This window comes from Bombina bombina, chromosome 12, assembly GCF_027579735.1.
Source record: "Bombina bombina isolate aBomBom1 chromosome 12, aBomBom1.pri, whole genome shotgun sequence".
NCBI classification, from domain to species: Eukaryota; Metazoa; Chordata; class Amphibia; order Anura; family Bombinatoridae; genus Bombina; species Bombina bombina.
The window spans coordinates 70,603,349-70,624,896 of NC_069510.1; the positions used below are offsets into that span (position 1 = coordinate 70,603,349).

A 21,548-nucleotide genomic window follows, 5' to 3' on the forward strand; every position below is an offset into this window, starting at 1 on the left:
TTGTGTCTATGTTTTTAGATGCAGTATTTTTTTTTTCTCTTTTATTTTGCTGGTGATTGCTGTGCAATAAATGTATCCATTCAAAAAACACTCAAGAAAAAAAAAATGGACAAGTGAAATCTATAGATGTGAAAGTGAAAAGAAATAGTTAAAAAAAAAAAAAAAAAAGTAAGCCCCTACTGGGGTATAGAAGTCAGAGCTAAGTGACACAGGTGTATATGTGATAAATATATATATATATAGTAAAAGAAAAAAAAAGGGTCAAGGTGGAGGACCCCCGCTTGAGGAATTACAGCAGATGCTCTCCTGAGACAAGATTATAATGTTGGAAAAGAGAAAGAGAAAAAAGTTTCTGAAATTGTGTTGATGTATAGCATCTCTTGGATGGCCCTTTTTAAACACAGTATTTACCTGTACCTACAGAGGAAAGGACATGTAAAACAATAGTCAGATGTAAACAGACTGCTACATATGACAATGCAAGGTAACACGTCTATCGCCCCAACTTACAGATTGCACATGAAACCGACGAATGTAGCTACGATCACGCATATCAGTGACACATGGACACGCACCCTAGACACTGAAATCACACCAGATGTAATACAGCGCAGCATACAACATACAAGAGGAGCAACTCTATCAGCGACCACTAGAGAATCACACACCAGACTGTTACAAGCAGCATACATATCACCCAAGACATTCAAAAAATGGAGGCCAGAAACAGAAGGTCACTGTAAGAAATGCAAAGCAGCAGATGCGGACCTGCCTCACTTGGTGTGGCAGTGCCCTATGATACGGAAATTTTGGGGCATGACAGCATATTGGATAAAGTCCACGTTTCACACTGAACTGATCATCTCCCCCAGACTGATAGTATTCCTGGAGATCCCAGCCTCTACACCCAACTCTCTTAAAAAACTGATCATAAATATTATCCTACAAGCTAGGAAACTCATATTTAAAAATTGGTTGAATCCAGGGACCCCTACACTATCACAACTCAAAACAAACATTCACAAACAGCTTACATATGAAGCAGCAGACACCCTTAGAGATGTACAGTTGAGAACCAGATCTTTTATGAAAAAATGGGAACCCTACATACACACTCTACATACTACTGTGCAAACACAGCTTTTATTCCCCCTTAGAAACACCGAAATCCTACTAGAACAACACCTGAAAGGCAAATGGGGTTTTCTATATGAACAGAAACATGAAAGATGAGTTAGTGGACATCTACCCACATATAATGAAGTCTGTCTTCTTGCTACTGCCCAGGGGAGAACCAGAGACCTAACAATGAGAGACGGTCAAGATCCCAACGGGATCAGTGTAGAGAGAGAATCGAATTCAGCTCTGATAGCTACTGTTATGATTATTCTTGTCCTTATCTAGATATTATTGTATGCTGTATTATTTGGAGGACTGGGGTGGGAGATGAGGGAGGGATGGGAGGAGACTGAGAGAGGAAAAAGGAAAAGAGGGATTTACCATGGACTATTGCTGCAAAACGACCAACTTTTGGGACACAGTTTGTAAAATTTCCTTTTTGCTTTAAAAGAAAAACTCGGGAAATACCTGCAAAGAGACTGTACGCAAAAATATCACTCGCAACAATATAGACCCAGTTTTGTAATGTAAACATCCAATTGTAACATGTTTTTGTTTTCCAATGCTCTGTGACCCATGAGAGAGACATCTCTACATGGTAACCCTTGTTATGATAAATAAAATTTTAAAAAAAAAAAAAAAAAAAAAAAAAAAAACAATAGTACTAAAGTTTCTTGACAGACATTAAACATACACAAAACTATCTTAAGAAGTCAGTAGTATGTATATGAGAGCCTGAGTATTACAAAGATACGTAGAAAAATGATATTACAAAACCCCTACCCAACAACATCCCGCTTCGTCTGAAGCCGAGAACTACTTTGAAAAAAAAAGGAAAAGACCCAAGGACCATGACTGCAGATAGTCCACAGTCTTGCTAGAGACTGCAGGAACTAAACTCGACTGAGTCAACAGCCTCCAAGAGACACTGTCCCCAGCAGTCTGTCTCCAAACAATACACCCCTTACTAAAAAAAGGGAACAAACTACCGTATTCTTCCACAAAGAAGAAAAGGCACAGAGAAAACATGATTGTACTTGTAAAGCGCGGCTAATCCCCCTTAAGGGACTCAAGGCGCTGCTCATTTATCAACCTCAAAAGGAGGAAAGGCTGAGTAGAACTCGCCGGGGATTTAACTTGCAACCCTCGGTTTGCAACAGTGCAGAGTAGCCACAGTGCATTAGAATGCTGAGCTAACTCCCAGCTAGCATAAGGAACTCCAGAAACACTGCACCCTGCAGTCATCTAAAAGTTACTCTGAAACTTAAATACTTGCAGGGCAAGTAGAAAGCAGCTGAAGATAGGATCCTTCAGATTGCTAAGTATCCGCTAACCAGCGAATAACGTTGCAGGCTATCTAAGAGCCGCCAGTTCTTCCCACAATTCTTGAATGTGGAGAAAGGAGAAACCTCAAAAAGGCTTACTGTACCTCAAATGCTCAGAGGATGAAATAGCAGAGCAACAGATCTCAGATCCTGCTCCAACACCAGACCAGCCCAAGCAACAGACATGTCTGATAGACAGGTGGACAGAAAGACCCCAACCACAAGCCCCCAGGGAATGGAAAGAAAAAAGGGGGGGATGCACCCACCCCAACAGAGCTCGGGTGCCAACCCAATCCACTACTCCAAAATATGACACTCCCAAGTAGAATCCCCTAAGACCTGGAATAGAGAAAAGTGCAATAGATCCGTAGGAAGACCTGTCACAACGCTCTTAGACAGTCTCTACGTAGAGAGATCAATTTCCAACAGGTGGAACAGAGCCCACAGAGCAGCAGATGCTGCCCCTTACAGAAATAAGCCACCTGATCCAATCTCCTACACACAGGGCAGGACAAAGACCCTCCAGAGAGAGGTAACCCCAACTCATAAGGAAGATAAATTATTCCCTCCAAAGGAAAGGACATAGATAAGAACAGCGTACATGTCCACAAAACATGAAGCCATAGTATGATCAAAACACAGACCGAATGAAAAATCATCCAACAGAGAAAAAACGTCCCATAGAGGAGCACACTCCATCCGAAGGACAAGTCAGGCCTTAAAGTTTATAACCAGTACCCGAAGGTGGATGTGAACTTTGACCTACCCGCTTGCAAGCAAAATGAGCTAACTCCTATGTCGCAACATAGGGTCCCTGAAAAAAACTGGGTCATTCCGGACCAGTCAACATAAAAGTCTCCAAACATCCAAGAAGGATCCAAGACAAGAACTCCGGACCCGGGACCCAGAATCGTCCTAGAATGAACGACACCCTCAGGGAACACAAGATACCCCGTCTGAAGCAATCAGAGCTCACAGGGGATGAGAACTGGGAAAACCAGAGAACGGGTACAAGACTCACTCATAATTCCCAGCCCAAAGGGACGAGAACACCCTTAGCCGGAAGTCAATGTATTAGGCCACGACAAAGTCACGCAATTTCTCTAGAGTCCAAAGGCCCCAAGGGCAGCACTAAGGGAAATTAAACAAGAACAGAGTCACCCGAAAGAGAGTAAAAAGAAAGGCTAGTCTCTTTCAGATTAACGTTCCAGAAGACCACACCCAAGGGAGAAGAATGCAAAGCATCCCAAACTAAGGCAGAAAAACAACCCTTAAGCAAAAATCTTGGAAAGAGAGACAACACCTATCGCCCCTGATACAGAGACGACTAACTCCCGAAGGAAGACAGAACCTCACTGCCTTCACTTCCTAATTAAGCGGCCAAAGCCGCCAGAAAAAACGGACAAAGTCCAGAGAGTCTTGACCAAAAGGAAGAGAACCTCTAAAAGGAACAAGTCCTAAAAGGACACTTCCAAAGAGACCATGAAAGGCAAAACCGTAAGAACAAAAGTATGAAGGACTCCAAGCCTCCAACCAGCAATGGGAAGGAACACTCTAGTTCCCGAAAAATTCGGAACAAACTGAGCATGTCAGCACAGATCTCAACGGAGTCCGGGCCCACTAGATCGAAATGCGAATGAGGACTGAACCAATCCCCCATGCTCCTGAACCAATCTCCCAAGCAACCACGGACCCTCAAGTCCTCTCAGGATGCTAGTTGAAGCTTGTAAAATAAAACAAGATAACCACACAAATCATTGTGATCACTAGGCGCCCTCACCGGACCAAACTGACATAAACAAGTGCCACGTGTCTGAACTAGACCTCAAAGACAGAAAGATTTGTACCCAGTCAGAACCAGCCTGAAACCAAGGGCCCCAGCACTGTCAAGGCCACAGAGTCTCTCCCGATAATGGAGGGATAAAGAACAGTCAGACAGACTTTTGTAAACAGTGCCACCACAAAATCGCGAGTATCAATTCCAGAGGAAAGTTCCCAGAGGAAACATCACACCACAACATGAGCTTAAGAACAAATAAAAATCATCCTCACCGGATGAAAATAAAAGATAAGGCAACCCGTAGGTTATCGCCCAGGAAGAATGGACAGACCCGCAGGACCAGCCTAACAGGGGTCCCAGACTTCCAAGCTCAGAACTGGAAAAGGATAAACAAATAAAAAAGACTATAAGAAGATTACTTCATCCCCTTATGTCTATGTATGCAAACCAGTCGAAGAGTAGGACTGAGAATCCCGATACCCATTCAGAGTGGGATCCTCCAGCAACGGCAAAAATGTGCCTTAGTAGGCCACGAAGGCACGCCAGTCTATAACTAAAGGCGCAACATACCTCTGCCGGGACAAAAGGAAACACTGGCCCCGAAGGTTGACCCCCTGAGGCCTCAGGGGCAGTCGCTCCCCTGGAAGGCTGAACTGGACCAGACGAGCCCACGCCTGACGAGCCCCGGTTAACGTAACATGGACAATATCGTAAGCACACTCCCGGGAGGTGCAAATGCGCCAGCACCAAAGATATGGCCATGCGGAACCGTGTCATAACCTCCGGTGGGAACAGGCCACAATTCCTAGAAAGGATAAGTAGCATTTGGGTTGCCTGCATGCGTAGTAAGAGTTGATGGTAGGGAACTCGTCTTGTGAGAAATAGAATCCCCAGAGACGGATGGCTCAGTGGGCACCCGATTCCCCTATCCCGAGAAACAGAGCACTCTAAAACTGCATTCGGAACATAACTGATGGGCATGTATCACCCGGGCCAATTCATATTCTTCGCAAGAAGTAGAGTCTGAATCAGAGACATCCGTCTCCATGAATCCTCCATAACTGGGACACTGCCGCCTCCAGAGAATCAGACACCAGCGAGGAATTCTCTGTTGCCACACGGTCAGGAAAACAGGAAATGGAGTCGCAAGGTAAATCGTGCAGTCCATGCAAAAGCGAGCCCGACAGAAAAGGCTGCGTCACTAGACATAGGCCATTATGTTCCAAAATAGCCATGACCCGAAGCAACACTACACAGTAGCAGACAGAATCACATAAACATGATTATAAACCCCCCTGTTCAATAATCCCCCTCAGGAGATATTAACCCTTGATTCCTAGATACAAAAAGGAGCCTCACTGAGACCCTATGTTAAAGTTATCCCCGAAAAGGTTGTAGCTCCTCTCGGATAAACAGCTGAAATTACAATACATCCACAATGAAAGTAAAATGAAACGATCTTACCGGAATCTATGCCGTGGAACAGGAACACGGCCATTCAAGTGTGACAGATAGTAGCGTCGCTTCTGCCATGGACTTGAGAGAAAAAAAGAAGGCAGCAAAACTCGTCAACGCTGATTGCTTGTGGAGCTTTTAATATGAGTCGGGATGGTTTTGCAGAAAGACTCTCCCTGCATCTCCGGACTCTTTCACCCATGCTCTCACTGAGAGGCTGACAGGACTACTTAAAACTCCAGTCCCATGCCGAAGAGTACTACCCTCCATAAGAGACTATCGAAAACTTCTGACACTTCTCTGCCAACCTCCTGGGACGAAAGGCAAAGAATGACTGGGGGATGAGGGGAGTGAGAGGAGTATTTAAGTATTTGGCTGGGGTGTCTTTGCCTCCTCCTGGTGGCCAGGTTCTTATTTCCCAAAAGTAATGAATTCAGCTGTGGACTCGTTCCATTTATGAAGAAAATCTGCATCTTAATGCTTCCTTATAACCTCCTACAAACATACCTCTTTAATAATAGTATAAAGTAAAAAGTGTGTATGTCTGCGGTTGACACTGCAAAAACATAATTTATGCTTACCTGATAAATTCCTTTCTTCTGTTGTGTGATCAGTCCACGGGTCATCATTACTTCTGGGATATAACTCCTCCCCAACAGGAAATGCAAGAGGATTCACCCAGCAGAGCTGCATATAGCTCCTCCCCTCTACGTCAGTCCCAGTCATTCGACCAAGAAACAACGAGAAAGGAGTAACCAAGGGTGAAGTGGTGACTGGAGTATAATTTAAAAGATATTTACCTGCCTTAAAACAGGGCGGGCCGTGGACTGATCACACAACAGAAGAAAGGAATTTATCAGGTAAGCATAAATTATGTTTTCTTCTGTTATGTGTGATCAGTCCACGGGTCATCATTACTTCTGGGATACCAATACCAAAGCAAAAGTACACGGATGACGGGAGGGATAGGCAGGCTCATTATACAGAAGGAACCACTGCCTGAAGAACCTTTCTCCCAAAAATAGCCTCCGAAGAAGCAAAAGTGTCAAATTTGTAAAATTTGGAAAAAGTATGAAGCGAAGACCAAGTTGCAGCCTTGCAAATCTGTTCAACAGAGGCCTCATTCTTAAAGGCCCAAGTGGAAGCCACAGCTCTAGTGGAGTGAGCTGTAATTCTTTCAGGAGGCTGCTGTCCAGCAGTCTCATAGGCTAAACGTATTATGCTACGAAGCCAAAAAGAGAGAGAGGTAGCAGAAGCTTTTTGACCTCTCCTCTGTCCAGAGTAAACGACAAACAAGGAAGAAGTTTGGCGAAAATCTTTAGTTGCCTGCAAGTAGAACTTGAGGGCACGAACTACATCCAGATTGTGTAAAAGACGTTCCTTCTTTGAAGAAGGATTTGGACACAAGGATGGGACAACAATCTCTTGATTGATGTTCCTGTTAGTGACTACCTTAGGTAAGAACCCAGGTTTAGTACGCAGAACTACCTTGTCTGAGTGAAAAATCAGATAAGGGGAATCACAATGTAAGGCTGATAACTCAGAGACTCTTCGAGCCGAGGAAATAGCCATTAAAAACAGAACTTTCCAAGATAACATTTTTATATCAATGGAATGAAGGGGTTCAAACGGAACACCCTGTAAAACGTTAAGAACTAAGTTTAAACTCCATGGTGGAGCAACAGCTTTAAACACAGGCTTGATCCTAGCTAAAGCCTGACAAAAGGACTGGACGTCTGGATTTTCTGACAGACGTCTGTGTAACAAGATGGACAGAGCTGAAATCTGTCCCTTTAATGAACTAGCTGATAAACCCTTTTCTAAACCTTCTTGTAGAAAAGACAATATCCTAGCGATCCTAACCTTACTCCAGGAGTAACCTTTGGATTCGCACCAGTATAGGTATTTCCGCCATATTTTATGGTAAATCCTTCTGGTAACAGGCTTCCTAGCCTGAATCAGGGTATCAATAACCGACTCAGAAAAACCACGTTTTGATAAAATCAAGCGTTCAATTTCCAAGCAGTCAGCTTCAGAGAAGTTAGATTTTGATGTTTGAATGGACCCTGTATCAGAAGGTCCTGTCTTAGAGGTAGAGACCAAGGCGGACAGGATGACATGTCCACTAGATCTGCATACCAAGTCCTGCGTGGCCAAGCAGGTGCTATTAGAATTACTGATGCTCTCTCCTGTTTGATTTTGGCAATCAATCGAGGAAGCAGCGGGAAGGGTGGAAACACATAAGCCATCCTGAAGTTCCAAGGTGCTGTCAAAGCATCTATCAGAACTGCTCCCGGATCCCTGGATCTGGACCCGTAGCGAGGAAGTTTGGCGTTCTGGCGAGACGCCATGAGATCTATCTCTGGTTTGCCCCAACGTCGAAGTATTTGGGCAAAGACCTCCGGATGAAGTTCCCACTCCCCCGGATGAAGAGTCTGGCGACTCAAGAAATCCGCCTCCCAGTTCTCCACTCCCGGGATGTGGATTGCTGACAGGTGGCAAGAGTGAGACTCTGCCCAGCGAATTATCTTTGATACTTCCATCATTGCTAGGGAGCTTCTTGTCCCTCCCTGATGGTTGATGTAAGCTACAGTCGTGATGTTGTCCGACTGAAACCTGATGAACCCCCGAGTTATTAACTGGGGCCAAGCCAGAAGGGCATTGAGAACTGCTCTCAATTCCAGAATGTTTATTGGAAGGAGACTCTCCTCCTGATTCCATAGTCCCTGAGCCTTCAGAGAATTCCAGACAGCGCCCCAACCTAGTAGGCTGGCGTCTGTTGTTACAATTGTCCAGTCTGGCCTGCTGAATGGCATCCCCCTGGACAGGTGTGGCCGATGAAGCCACCATAGAAGAGAATTTCTGGTCTCTTGATTCAGATTCAGAGTAGGGGACAAATCTGAGTAATCCCCATTCCACTGACTCAGCATGCATAATTGCAGCGGTCTGAGGTGTAGGCGTGCAAAAGGTACTATGTCCATTGCCGCTACCATTAAGCCGATCACCTCCATGCATTGAGCTACTGACGGGTGTTGAATGGAATGAAGGACGCGGCATGCATTTTGAAGTTTTGTTAACCTGTCTTCTGTCAGGTAAATCTTCATTTCTACAGAATCTATAAGAGTCCCCAAGAATGGAACTCTTGTGAGAGGAAAGAGAGAACTCTTCTTTTCGTTCACTTTCCATCCATGCGACCTTAGAAATGCCAGAACTAACTCTGTATGAGACTTGGCAGTTTGAAAGCTTGAAGCTTGTATTAGAATGTCGTCTAGGTACGGAGCTACCGAAATCCCTCGCGGTCCTAGTACCGCTAGAAGGGCACCCAGAACCTTTGCGAAGATTCTTGGAGCCGTAGCCAATCCGAATGGAAGAGCTACAAACTGGTAGTGCCTGTCTAAGAAGGCAAACCTTAGATACCGGTGATGATCTTTGTGGATCGGTATGTGAAGGTAAGCATCCTTTAAATCCACTGTGGTCATGTACTGACCCTCTTGGATCATGGGTAAGATTGTCCGAATAGTTTCCATTTTGAACGATGGAACTCTTAGGAATTTGTTTAGAGTCTTTAAATCTAAGATTGGCCTGAAAGTTCCCTCTTTTCTGGGAACCACAAACAGGTTTGAGTAGAACCCTTGTCCTTGTTCCGACCACGGAACCGGATGGATCACTCCCATTGTTAACAGATCTTGTACGCAGCGTAGAAACGCTTCTTTCTTTATCTGGTTTGTTGACAACCTTGACAGATGAAATCTCCCTCTTGGGGGAGATAATTTGAAGTCTAGAAGGTATCCCTGAGATATGATCTCTAGAGCCCAGGGATCCTGAACATCTCTTGCCCAGGCCTGGGCGAAGAGAGAGAGTCTGCCCCCTACTAGATCCGGTCCCGGATCGGGGGCTCTCGGTTCATGCTGTCTTTGGGGCAGCAGCAGGTTTCCTGGCCTGCTTGCTTTTGTTCCAGGACTGGTTAGGCTTCCAGCCTTGCCTGTAACGAGCAACAGCTCCTTCCTGTTTTGGTGCAGTGGAGGTTGATGCTGCTCCTGTTTTGAAATTCCGAAAGGGACGAAAATTAGACTGTCTAGCCTTAGCTTTGGCCTTGTCTTGAGGTAGGGCGTGGCCCTTACCTCCCGTAATGTCAGCGATAATTTCTTTCAAACCGGGCCCGAATAAGGACTGCCCCTTGAAAGGTATATTAAGTAATTTGGACTTAGAAGTAACATCAGCTGACCAGGATTTTAGCCACAGTGCCCTGCGTGCCTGTATGGCGAATCCTGAGTTCTTAGCCGTAAGTTTGGTTAAATGTACTACGGCCTCCGAAATGAAAGAATTAGCTAGTTTAAGGACTCTAAGCCTGTCCGTAATGTCGTCTAGCGTAGAGGAACTAAGGTTCTCTTCAAGCGACTCAATCCAAAATGCTGCCGCAGCCGTAATCGGCGCGATACAAGCAAGGGGTTGTAATATAAAACCTTGTTGAACAAACATTTTCTTAAGGTAACCCTCTAATTTTTTATCCATTGGATCTGAGAAAGCACAGCTATCCTCCACCGGGATAGTGGTACGCTTAGCTAAAGTAGAAACTGCTCCCTCCACCTTGGGGACCGTTTGCCATAAGTCCCGAGTGGTGGCGTCTATTGGAAACATCTTTCTAAATATTGGAGGGGGTGAGAACGGCACACCGGGTCTATCCCACTCCTTAGTAACAATTTCAGTTAGTCTCTTAGGTATAGGAAAAACGTCAGTACTCGCCGGTACCGCAAAGTATTTATCCAACCTACACAGTTTCTCTGGTATTGCAACAGTGTTACAATCGTTGAGAGCTGCTAAGACCTCCCCTAGTAGTACACGGAGGTTCTCCAATTTAAATTTAAAATTTGAAATATCTGAGTCCAATCTGTTTGGATCAGAACCGTCACCCACAGAATGAAGCTCTCCGTCCTCATGCTCTGCGAGCTGTGACGCAGTATCAGACATGGCCCTAGCATTGTCAGCGCACTCTGTTCTCACCCCAGAGTGATCACGCTTACCTCTTAGTTCAGGTAATTTAGACAAAACTTCAGTCATAACAGTAGCCATATCTTGTAATGTTATCTGTAATGGCCGCCCAGATGTACTAGGCGCCAAAATATCACGCACCTCCCGGGCGGGAGATGCAGGTACTGTCGCGTGAGGCGAGTTAGTCGGCATAACTCTCCCCTCGCTGTTTGGTGAAATTTGTTCACATTGTACAGATTGACTTTTATTTAAAGTAGCATCAATACAGTTAGTACATAAATTTCTATTGGGCTCCACCTTGGCATTGGAACAAATGACACAGATATCTTCCTCTGAGTCAGACATGTTTAACACACTAGCAAAAAAACTTACAACTTGGTTATAATCTTTTTTAGCAAAAAAACGCACTGTGCCTCAAAGAGGTACTAACGATTAAATGACAGTTGAAATAATGAACTGAAAAACAGTTATTGCATCAAACTTTAAAACAACACAACTTTTAGCAAAGGTTTGTTCCCATTAGTAAAAAAAAAAAAACAACGTTTTTTATACACAGTCACTATAAGAATTCTCACAGCTCTGCTGAGAGAATTTACCTCCCTTCAAAGAAGTTTGAAGACCCCTGAGATCTGTCAGAGATGAACCGGATCATGCAGGAAATATAAAAGTAGCTGACTGGAATTTTTTGATGCGTAGCAAAGAGCGCCAAAAACGGCCCCTCCCTCTCCCACACAGCAGTGAAGAGAAACGAAACTGTCACAATTAAAGCAAAAAACTGCCAAGTGGAAAATAATGCCCAAACATTTATTCACACAGTACCTCAGCAATGTAAACGATTCTACATTCCAGCAAAAACGTTTAACATGAGAATAGTTATTAAAAAGGATTAGTGACCTTTAACACAGTAGTTCCGGTGAAATACCATCCCCAGAATACTGAAGTGTATACATACATGTCATTTTAACGGTATGGCAGGCTTTTCTCATCAATTCCATTCAGAAAATAAAAACTGCCACATACCTCAATGCAGATTCATCTGCCCGCTGTCCCCTGATCTGAAGCCTTTACCTCCCTCAGATGGTCGAGAACAGCAATATGATCTTAACGACTCCGGTTAAAATCATAGTAAAAAAATCTCTGTCAGATTCTTCCTCAAACTCTGCCAGAGAAGTAATAACACGCTCCGGTGCTATTTTAAAATAACAAACTTTTGATTGAAGTCATAAAAACTAAGTATAATCACCATAGTCCTCTCACACATCCTATCTAGTCGTTGGGTGCAAGAGAATGACTGGGACTGACGTAGAGGGGAGGAGCTATATGCAGCTCTGCTGGGTGAATCCTCTTGCATTTCCTGTTGGGGAGGAGTTATATCCCAGAAGTAATGATGACCCGTGGACTGATCACACATAACAGAAGAAAAGAGATCCTGGATCAAGGACACTCATTAGATTTATAGCTCAATATGGAGAGTAGAGATCACAAAGTCTTCACTACATAGATTAATCAAGCACTCTTTCAGAAATATACTAATCTTGTCAAGAAGGATATAGACCACAAGGTATTCTTTAACAAGCCTGATATTAGATGTTGCCTGTAGCTTTATGGAAAAACAAATATAGCTACTTAATGCGCTAGTGCGTAGTATTATAATATATGCTTTGAAATATGTTCCTATATAAGATAGAGGAGGATCATGGATTAGGGATTCTCATTATATTTATCATGAGAAGAAAAAAAAGAAAAAGGAGTTCATGATCCAATTTTACTGTCAAATAATTAGGACAGATTGTGTTAACCGTTCTTCTAGAGTGCCTAGAATAGTCGATATATGCTGAACTATATGGCACAAGACAAAACAAAATGAAGAAAAAAAAGGTCACATCCAATTAACACTCTACCAGAGCTGATGAAAAAGTTAGGTAGGTATAACTGTCCACGTTGACAAGTTATCCCACACAGTTATTAGCTTTCAATTTACAGTCTAGAGTTGACTGGTAGCAAACAAGAAAGCCAGATTATAAAGTAGGCAAGACCCTTTGGTTAAAGATACTGGCCTTGGATATATACGCAGACAATAAGAGAATATGAGAGGTGGGGCTCAATTTTGATAAGGTAAAAGTTCTGCTTCATTTCCTGGAGATATCAGCTCTTTTCCTTCACAAATATCTTCCCAGGTGGTTTTAAGGCCCGTTATAATTTAAGACCATATATTGGCTTTACTCCTGATTCACTACCAGGGGTTAACAATGGGATTAGACCAAATCTGACACAGCACCATTTAATTTGGGAAAAACAGCATAAGCCTGAGAGATCCAATAAAGCTTTGCTTGACTCACATATTCAGACAAGTATTGTGTGTACCCATCAGGATACAGTCTGCTTGATACAGGTATATAATGGAAAAGAATATGTGAGATACTTGCGATTTGTGTAGCGATTACTGAAACTGGAGTAGGCAACAGCTTTGTAGTTTATATTCTGTGTGTCAGCGTTTTTAGTGGCGCTCCTTATATGAGCATATGACACAGAATGGATTGGCGAAGACAAGACCGGCTGTACTCCTTCTTTGACAGGGTCACCAGCTTTAGGTCATAACTCCAGGACGGCGTCTAACCGTTACCCCCTGTTCCGTCTTTCCCTGAAAGCCTAAGGATAGAGGTTCTCTCTTGCAGCAGCTTCTCGCCGAATGCGAGGAAAAAGCTTCCGAACACGCCAACTCTCTGCAGCTAAGGAAATCTGTGTGCGTGGGACATTAGAAAGGTGCTCTCTCCACGAGCGGCTCACCAGCACGGACTGTGCTAGCTCCACCAACCTGAACCTCCTTAGCCTCAAATCTTGATCTCACAATATGTATTTTGTTTTACAATTAAGCAGTTATTTTATCCTTGGCAGCCATTAACATACAAATCAATAATGTTGTCTCTTTGGCTGAAAGGGCCTTACAATGTAAAGAGCAGATTTTAAATAGAAGTATAAACACCAAAGAAGAATGGTATAAAGGATACCAAACTTCCCAAAGTATGCACTTGCAGCACTCTAGGCCTGAACTAAGGGATGGGATTCCCCAACAGGATATTTAAAATATAACTTTTATTAGTGTTAATATTAAAAAAACAAAAGGTTTGGTTAATACACACACAATTAAAATGTTTACCAGTATCCTAATCAGTGAATTAAATATACCTTAGATCACAGAAAGTAATGATTCGGCCTCAATGAATTTACTAATATTGGTGATCTAGATAGTCACTTCAATAAACTGGGTAGAGGTTACAGCAGTAGTTATAACTGGAGTTAAAGAACTTGTGTAAAAGTTCCGATCTAGGTAGTGTGATTTCTACTCAATGTGATTTCAGATAACACTATTAAGTATGTAATATAGTAAATAAGATCCAACTTAAGAATATTTCACATCGATGATAATAATCAAAGAATAGGGGTAATAATAAATTACAGACTCACAGAATAAAAAACTTGATCAATTGTAGCCTGAACTACAGTTGTAGCCAGTGTATTTATATGAATGACTCGCAATGTGTGCGTGATTGGTGCGCTACTTTATTTTCAGTATCGTATTAAGCGCCTATACATGAAAATTGAGATACAATCAATGTTTTATTAGACGAACAACAAGGGGTGGGATGGATATAATTTTGTATTTCCTAGACTTCAAATATAGCCTATTTCATAAATAAATGGTTTCACCCTTATTAATAATGTATTTCCATCTGTTACAGTCCAGATTCAATACTCAAATTGCTGGGTTAATCACATATAGCAAATGCTGCCAGAATGATATGGCTAATGTTTATCAGTCTACCTGATCTTAGGCATAGAACCTTAGAACAACTTGGTAAGTGATTACTCAGGATCCACCCTAGTTGTATAGATAGCACCTAAATTAAATTCAATTTTCTGTAAGTTCAGGGTATATGCATTCATTCATATCCTAAGTGAGTAATCAAGGTTGAGTCTGTTACACTCGGCACAGCCCTGCTTTTATAAGAGAGTTTGTAAATATCATTCAGTTTATAGTTTAGTTTCCATAACGTCACATATAAATATTTCAAATATTATATTAAATAGTTAAGTAAATAAAGTCTCGCGTAACCCAGACTAAGTAAATGGTAATTGTTCTGCGGCTTTATAGAAAATAAGCAACAGGGTTGTGAGTAAATATGGAAGTTCTCAATATAGTGCCTTTTAGTACAGCGAATACTATGATTATAAATTGTTACAGCTCCTGTTCATTTGTATGTAAGATTTTGTGATGCACACTCTTGCATATGCTAGGTTTATAAATTAAATTAAATCTGGCACAATCCAGAATTGATGAATGCTTGCTATCCTTTAGTTTGTATTAGTGTGAACGGTATAGCGTCAAATCATTCAGAGAGCCCCTTGAAACACATTTCTAAGTTTCCATTGGTTTTTTAATAGTATCACCAGCGTAACAAACATTCATTCTTCACACTCAATTATTATTTAGATAAATAAAGTCTGGCACAACCCAGATTGTTAAATAATAATTATAATACGGTGTATAGTAAATGCGCAACTATGTTGCCAATTGTTCAGCAAATTTCTGTAATGTACCGTATGGTACAACGAATGTTGTGGTTATAAAGTAGTCTCACTCGCACGCATTGGTCTGTGAAGTCATGTGATACACTCTCATTCATACAATAGTTTTGTGGTTCAAGTTAAGGCTGACGTAACTCTGTTTCTCTAACCGCTCACTACTACTAGGTTAGTTTAAAAAAACATATAAGAAAATAGAGTGTGAACTCGTTCACCACTCTCCCCTGACGCGTTTCGCCCGATTGGGCTTTATCAAAGGCAGCGAGCCGCCGTGTTTGTGGGGATTTATACCGCGAAACGCATCAGGGGAGAGTGGTGAACGAGTTCACACTCTATTTTCTTATATGTTTTTTAAACTAACCTAGTATCTCTCAATCATGTGGGGCAGATAGTTACAGCAGAAGCAGAGCTAATTATCAGCATTTGTCCCATCCACGTAGTGCGGTCTGAATAGGGACCTTCTATATTAAGTAAAAACTAATTTAGACTCATACAGCCTGGGTTGTGCCAGACTTTATTTAATTTACTGATAGCTATTTATTTACTCAAATATTATGTTGTTACGCCGGTGACAGTTATAGTAAACCGTAAAATAGTGAGCGGTTAGAGAAACAGAGTTACGTCAGCCTTAACTTGAACCACAAAACTATTGTATGAATGAGAGTGTATCACATGACTTCACAGACCAATGCGTGCAAGTGAGACTACTTTATAACCACAACATTCGTTGTACCATACGGTACATTACAGAAATTTGCTGAACAATTGGCAACATAGTTGCGCATTTACTATACACTGTATTATAATTATTATTTAACAATCTGGGTTGTGCCAGACTTTATTTATCAAAATAATAATTGAGTGTGAAGAATGAATGTTTGTTACGCTGGTGATACTATTAAAAAACCAATGGAAACTTAGAAATGTGTTTCAAGGGGCTCTCTGAATGATTTGACACTATACCGTTCACACTGATACAAACTAAAGGATAGCAAGCATTCATCAATTCTGGATTGTGCCAGATTTAATTTAATTTATAAACCTAGCATATGCAAGAGTGTGCATCACAAAATCTTACATACAAATGAACAGGAGCTGTAACAATTTATAATCATAGTATTCGCTGTACTAAAAGGCACTATATTGAGAACTTCCATATTTACTCACAACCCTGTTGCTTATTTTCTATAAAGCCGCAGAACAATTACCATTTACTTAGTCTGGGTTACGCCAGACTTTATTTGCTTAACTATTTAATATAATATTTGAAATATTTATATGTGACGTTATGGAAACTAAACTATAAACTGAATGATATTTACAAACTCTCTTATAAAAGCAGGGCTGTGCCGAGTGTAACAGACTCAACCTTGATTACTCACTTAGGATATGAATGAATGCATATACCCTGAACTTACAGAAAATTGAATTTAATTTAGGTGCTATCTATACAACTAGGGTGGATCCTGAGTAATCACTTACCAAGTTGTTCTAAGGTTCTATGCCTAAGATCAGGTAGACTGATAAACATTAGCCATATCATTCTGGCAGCATTTGCTATATGTGATTAACCCAGCAATTTGAGTATTGAATCTGGACTGTAACAGATGGAAATACATTATTAATAAGGGTGAAACCATTTATTTATGAAATAGGCTATATTTGAAGTCTAGGAAATACAAAATTATATCCATCCCACCCCTTGTTGTTCGTCTAATAAAACATTGATTGTATCTCAATTTTCATGTATAGGCGCTTAATACGATACTGAAAATAAAGTAGCACCAATCACGCACACATTGCGAGTCATTCATATAAATACACTGGCTACAACTGTAGTTCAGGCTACAATTGATCAAGTTTTTTATTCTGTGAGTCTGTAATTTATTATTACCCCTATTCTTTGATTATTATCATTGATGTGAAATATTCTTAAGTTGGATCTTATTTACTTTATTACATACTTAATAGTGTTATCTGAATCACATTGAGTAGAAATCACACTACCTAGATCGGAACTTTTACACAAGTTCTTTAACTCCAGTTATAACTACTGCTGTAACCTCTACCCAGTTTATTGAAGTGACTATCTAGATCACCAATATTAGTAAATTCATTGAGGCCGAATCATTACTTTCTGTGATCTAAGGTATATTTAATTCACTGATTAGGATACTGGTAAACATTTTAATTGTGTGTGTATTAACCAAACCTTTTGTTTTTTTAATATTAACACTAATAAAAGTTATATTTTAAATATCCTGTTGGGGAATCCCATCCCTTAGTTCAGGCCTAGAGTGCTGCAAGTGCATACTTTGGGAAGTTTGGTATCTTTTATACCATTCTTCTTTGGTGTTTATATGTATAATTGTGCACAAGCACCATTTCCTCTAATATATAGTTGACAAGAATATACTCATACCTCCTGACTTAAATTATCATTAGAGGAAAAGTCCTAAGTAGTGCCACTGTTCATCTTTGTTCGTTTATGTAAATAGAAGTAATTTGACCCTGTTGACTTCCTCTCACTTTTTGCTCCATATTTATGAGTTAAGGCCTTTTTTTAGCCAACACTTTAGAAAAACTGGACATTTAAAGGGATAGTCTACTCCAGAATGTTTATTGTCTAAAAAATATAGATAATCCCTTAATTACCCATTTCCCAGTTTTTCATAACCAACACAGTTAATAACAACATTTTTGCTTACCTGATAAATGTATTTATTTCCGAATACAGTGAGTCCACGGAATCATCAATTACTGTTGGGAATATCACTCCTGGCCAGCAGGAGGAGGCAAAGAGCACCATTGCAAAGCTGTTATATGTCACACCCCTTCCCACAATCCCGTCATTCGACCAAAGGAAAATGGAGCAAAAGGAAACACCACAAGGTGTAGAGGTGCCTGAGGTTAAAGTTAAAAATAACTGTCTTAAAATAAAGGGTGGGCCGTGGACTCACCGTATACGGAAATAAATACATTTATCAGGTAAGCATATATTTTGTTTTCTTTCCTAAGATACAGTGAGTCCATCAATTACTGTTGGGAAACAATACCCAAACTAGAGGACACCAATGATTAGGGAGGGACAAGACAAGTAACCTAAACAGAAGGCACCACCGCTTTAAGAACCTTTCTCCCAAAAAGAACCTCAGCCGAGGCAAAAGAATCAAACTTGTAAAATGTGGACAGGGTATGCAGAGAAGACCAAGTTGCAGCCTTGCAAATCCGTTCCACAGAAGCTATATTTTTGAAAACCCAAGAAGAAGAGACAGCCCAAGTGGAATGAGCTGTAATTCTCTCAGGAGACTGCTGCCCAGCAGTCTCATAAGCAAAACCAATTATACTTCACCTCCTCCTTGCACCGAAGGCAAAGAGAATGACTGGGGATTGTGGAAAGGGAAGTGACATTTAACAGCTTTGCTGTGGTGCTCGTTGCCTCCTCCTGCTGACCAGGAGTGATATTCCCAACAGTAATTGATGATTCCGTGGACTCACCGTATCTTAGGAAGGAAATACTTTTAAACTCTTTGATTACCTTGTATCTAACCCTCTGCTCACTGCCCCCTTATTTCAGATCTTTTAACAGACTTGCATTTTAGCCAATCAGTGCTGACTCCTAGTTAGCTCCACATGTGTAAGCACAATGTTATCTATATAGCACACATGAACTAATGACCTCTAGTTATGAAAAAATGTCAAAATGCATTCAGATAAGAGGCGGCCTTCAAGAGCTAAGAAATTAGCATATGAGCCTACATAGGTTTAGCTTTCAACTAAGAATACCAAGAGAACAAAGCAAAATTGATTAAAAAAAAATGATAAAAGTTACTTAAAATGACATGCCCTATCTGAATCATGACAGTCTAATTTTGACTTGACTGTCCCTTTAAGTTTCAAGTATTTTTGTGAATTTTTTACTGGACAGCCTGCTAGAATACTGGACTGTCCAGTTGAATACTGTACACCTGGCAACCCTATTTATACCTCTGTTTTTTACCATGCACAGACTTTAAACAAGTTGCGTTAAAGTGTAGCTTGCTCTATGGGGTGCCGTCCCTTTTAGTTCACTTTTGTTGTGTAAAAAGAATGTTCTTTTAATATATCAGTCTGATTCCTTTAAAACACAGACCCATGAAGCCAGACAGACAAGTTTTTTTTTTTTTTTTCATTTTCACATATTTTTAGAGCTGGTCTATCCTTGTGAGAGAGGTCAGACTAAATAACAGGATATTTCATTATTGTAAATGGTAAAAGTAATCGTAAAGAGACTGCACCCAGCTGGAGTTACAGAATTTATAGATTTTAAACGGACAGTAAAGTCAAAACAAAACATTCATGATTCAAATATATTTGAAATAGCTTTTTAAGTTAATTCTATTATTAAATGTGCTTTGTTCTCTTTGCTATCTTTAGTGAAAGGGACATGATTCCCAAATGCTAAATCAGTTAAAAGTGATGCAGCGCCCCTCAGTTTAAGGAATTTTACTATGAAGTCTTGTGAGATTTTGGTGAAATTGCAGAAGATGGCAGTAAGCAATGTGCCTATAAAGGGACATAGGACCCTATTTTTTTCTTTCATTGTTCACATAGGGCATACAACCTCCCAATTAAATTCTATTAGCACATTTGCTTCAATTCTCTTGGTGTCCTTTGTTGAAGGAGAAGCAATGCCCAACTGGGAGCTAGCTGAATACACCTGGAGAGCAAATGACAAGAGACAAATATGTGCAGCCACCAATCTAGGTATGCTTTTCAACAAAGGATACCTAGCGAACAAAGCAAATTAAATAGTAGTGAATTGGAAAGTTGTTCAAAACTGCATACTCTATCTCAATCTTAAAAGTTTAATTGTGAATTCACTGCCCCTTTAAAGAATAAACCTAGGTAGGCTCAGAAGAGCTCGGAACTGTACATGTCCCTTAAGGACTCTATGGCAACAGTGATTGCAACAATCTAGCTCCAAACATTGTTGCAAACATTGTTGCTAAATTCTACTAGTATATTTTATTGTGGCCACAATACACGACCGGCCATTAAAGGGCCACTGTAAGTAAATATTTTCTATGCCTGTTACTAACTAACTACCCCAAATACGCTTTTTATCAATAGCATTTCATTAACATATCTCTACCGTATATCAGAAATCTTGTCTGCAAATTTAATTGTTTTCCAAACCCACTCCGTGGGTATCCTTTGCTCTGTACCAATCCGTTTACAATACCTAGGTTTCAAAATGGCGCTTTAAACACAAAGTTATTGGTTTAAGTATTTTGAACACACAGTGCTGAAAATAGTGGGCAGGATTACGTGACATCATCGGCGAATAAAAGATATAACTTTTAGAACGTTATGAAACTTCGTTTTGGAGAAAATATAGGTCAGTAGGTTTTAATTAATGTTTATTATCTTTAATATGTTAGTTGTTTGGCTTAAAAATTATAACAGAAAGTAATCTTTTAAGTGCTATGAAGAATAAATGTCAAATCTTACCGACAAAGCTGGTACCTGAGTGATCCATTGCAGTCAAGTTGGGAAAACTCTAATGAGCAACACTGAAGGTTCCTAAAAAGGAGACAAAACACATCAATATTCAGTAGGTTGCAACTAATGGCAAAAGCAGACAATAGGAAAGATGTATATATATATATTTTTTTAAAACTTGCGAATGTAAAAACCTATAACAGGTTTACATTAAAATATATTATGTAAGCAATAGCACTAGGCCGAGCAAAAATAAAATGAATATACAGCACACACTACAAACCTTAAAAAAAACAAATATAAGGAATATAACCATAATTGAAAACCAATGTAACATGAGATGTTGTAAAGTGAAATGCTATTGTATATATAGTTGTATTACATCATACTAAATTGTATTTAAAGATTGGCACTCACATTTCTTATTGCAGGTACAAATCCCCAAATCTGGAATTCTAAAATCCAAACCTTCTGAAATCCAAAGTTTTTAATTAAAGGGATAGTTTAGTCAAAAATAAACTTCTATGATTCAGATAGAACATGCAATTTTAAGCAACATTCTAATTTACTCTTATTAGCACATTTTCGTTGTTCTCTTGGTATCTTTATTTGAAAAAAAAAACAGGAATGTAAGCAAATGTAGCCATCCAATCAGCAAGCACTACCTAGGTGCTGAACTAAAAATGGTCCGGTTCCTAAGCTTATATTCTTGCTTTTTCAAATAAAGATACCAATAGAACGAAGAGAAATTGATAATAGAAGTAAATTAGAAAGTTGCTTAAAATTGCGGTTCTATCTGAATCATGAAAGTT

The 21,548-nt window shown here is 40.4% G+C and overlaps 1 protein-coding gene across 1 annotated transcript in view; it reads right to left on the reverse strand.

Annotated features, from left to right (window-relative positions):
• EXD3 (exonuclease 3'-5' domain containing 3) overlaps positions 1-21,548 on the reverse strand; it is an 849,727-nt gene that overhangs the window by 605,667 nt on the left and 222,512 nt on the right. Inside the window, exon 2 of the mRNA XM_053695892.1 lies at positions 20,746-20,817. Coding sequence (XP_053551867.1) covers positions 20,746-20,773 — 28 coding nt within the window. The 5' untranslated portion in view covers positions 20,774-20,817. The remainder of the gene's footprint in view (positions 1-20,745; positions 20,818-21,548) is intronic.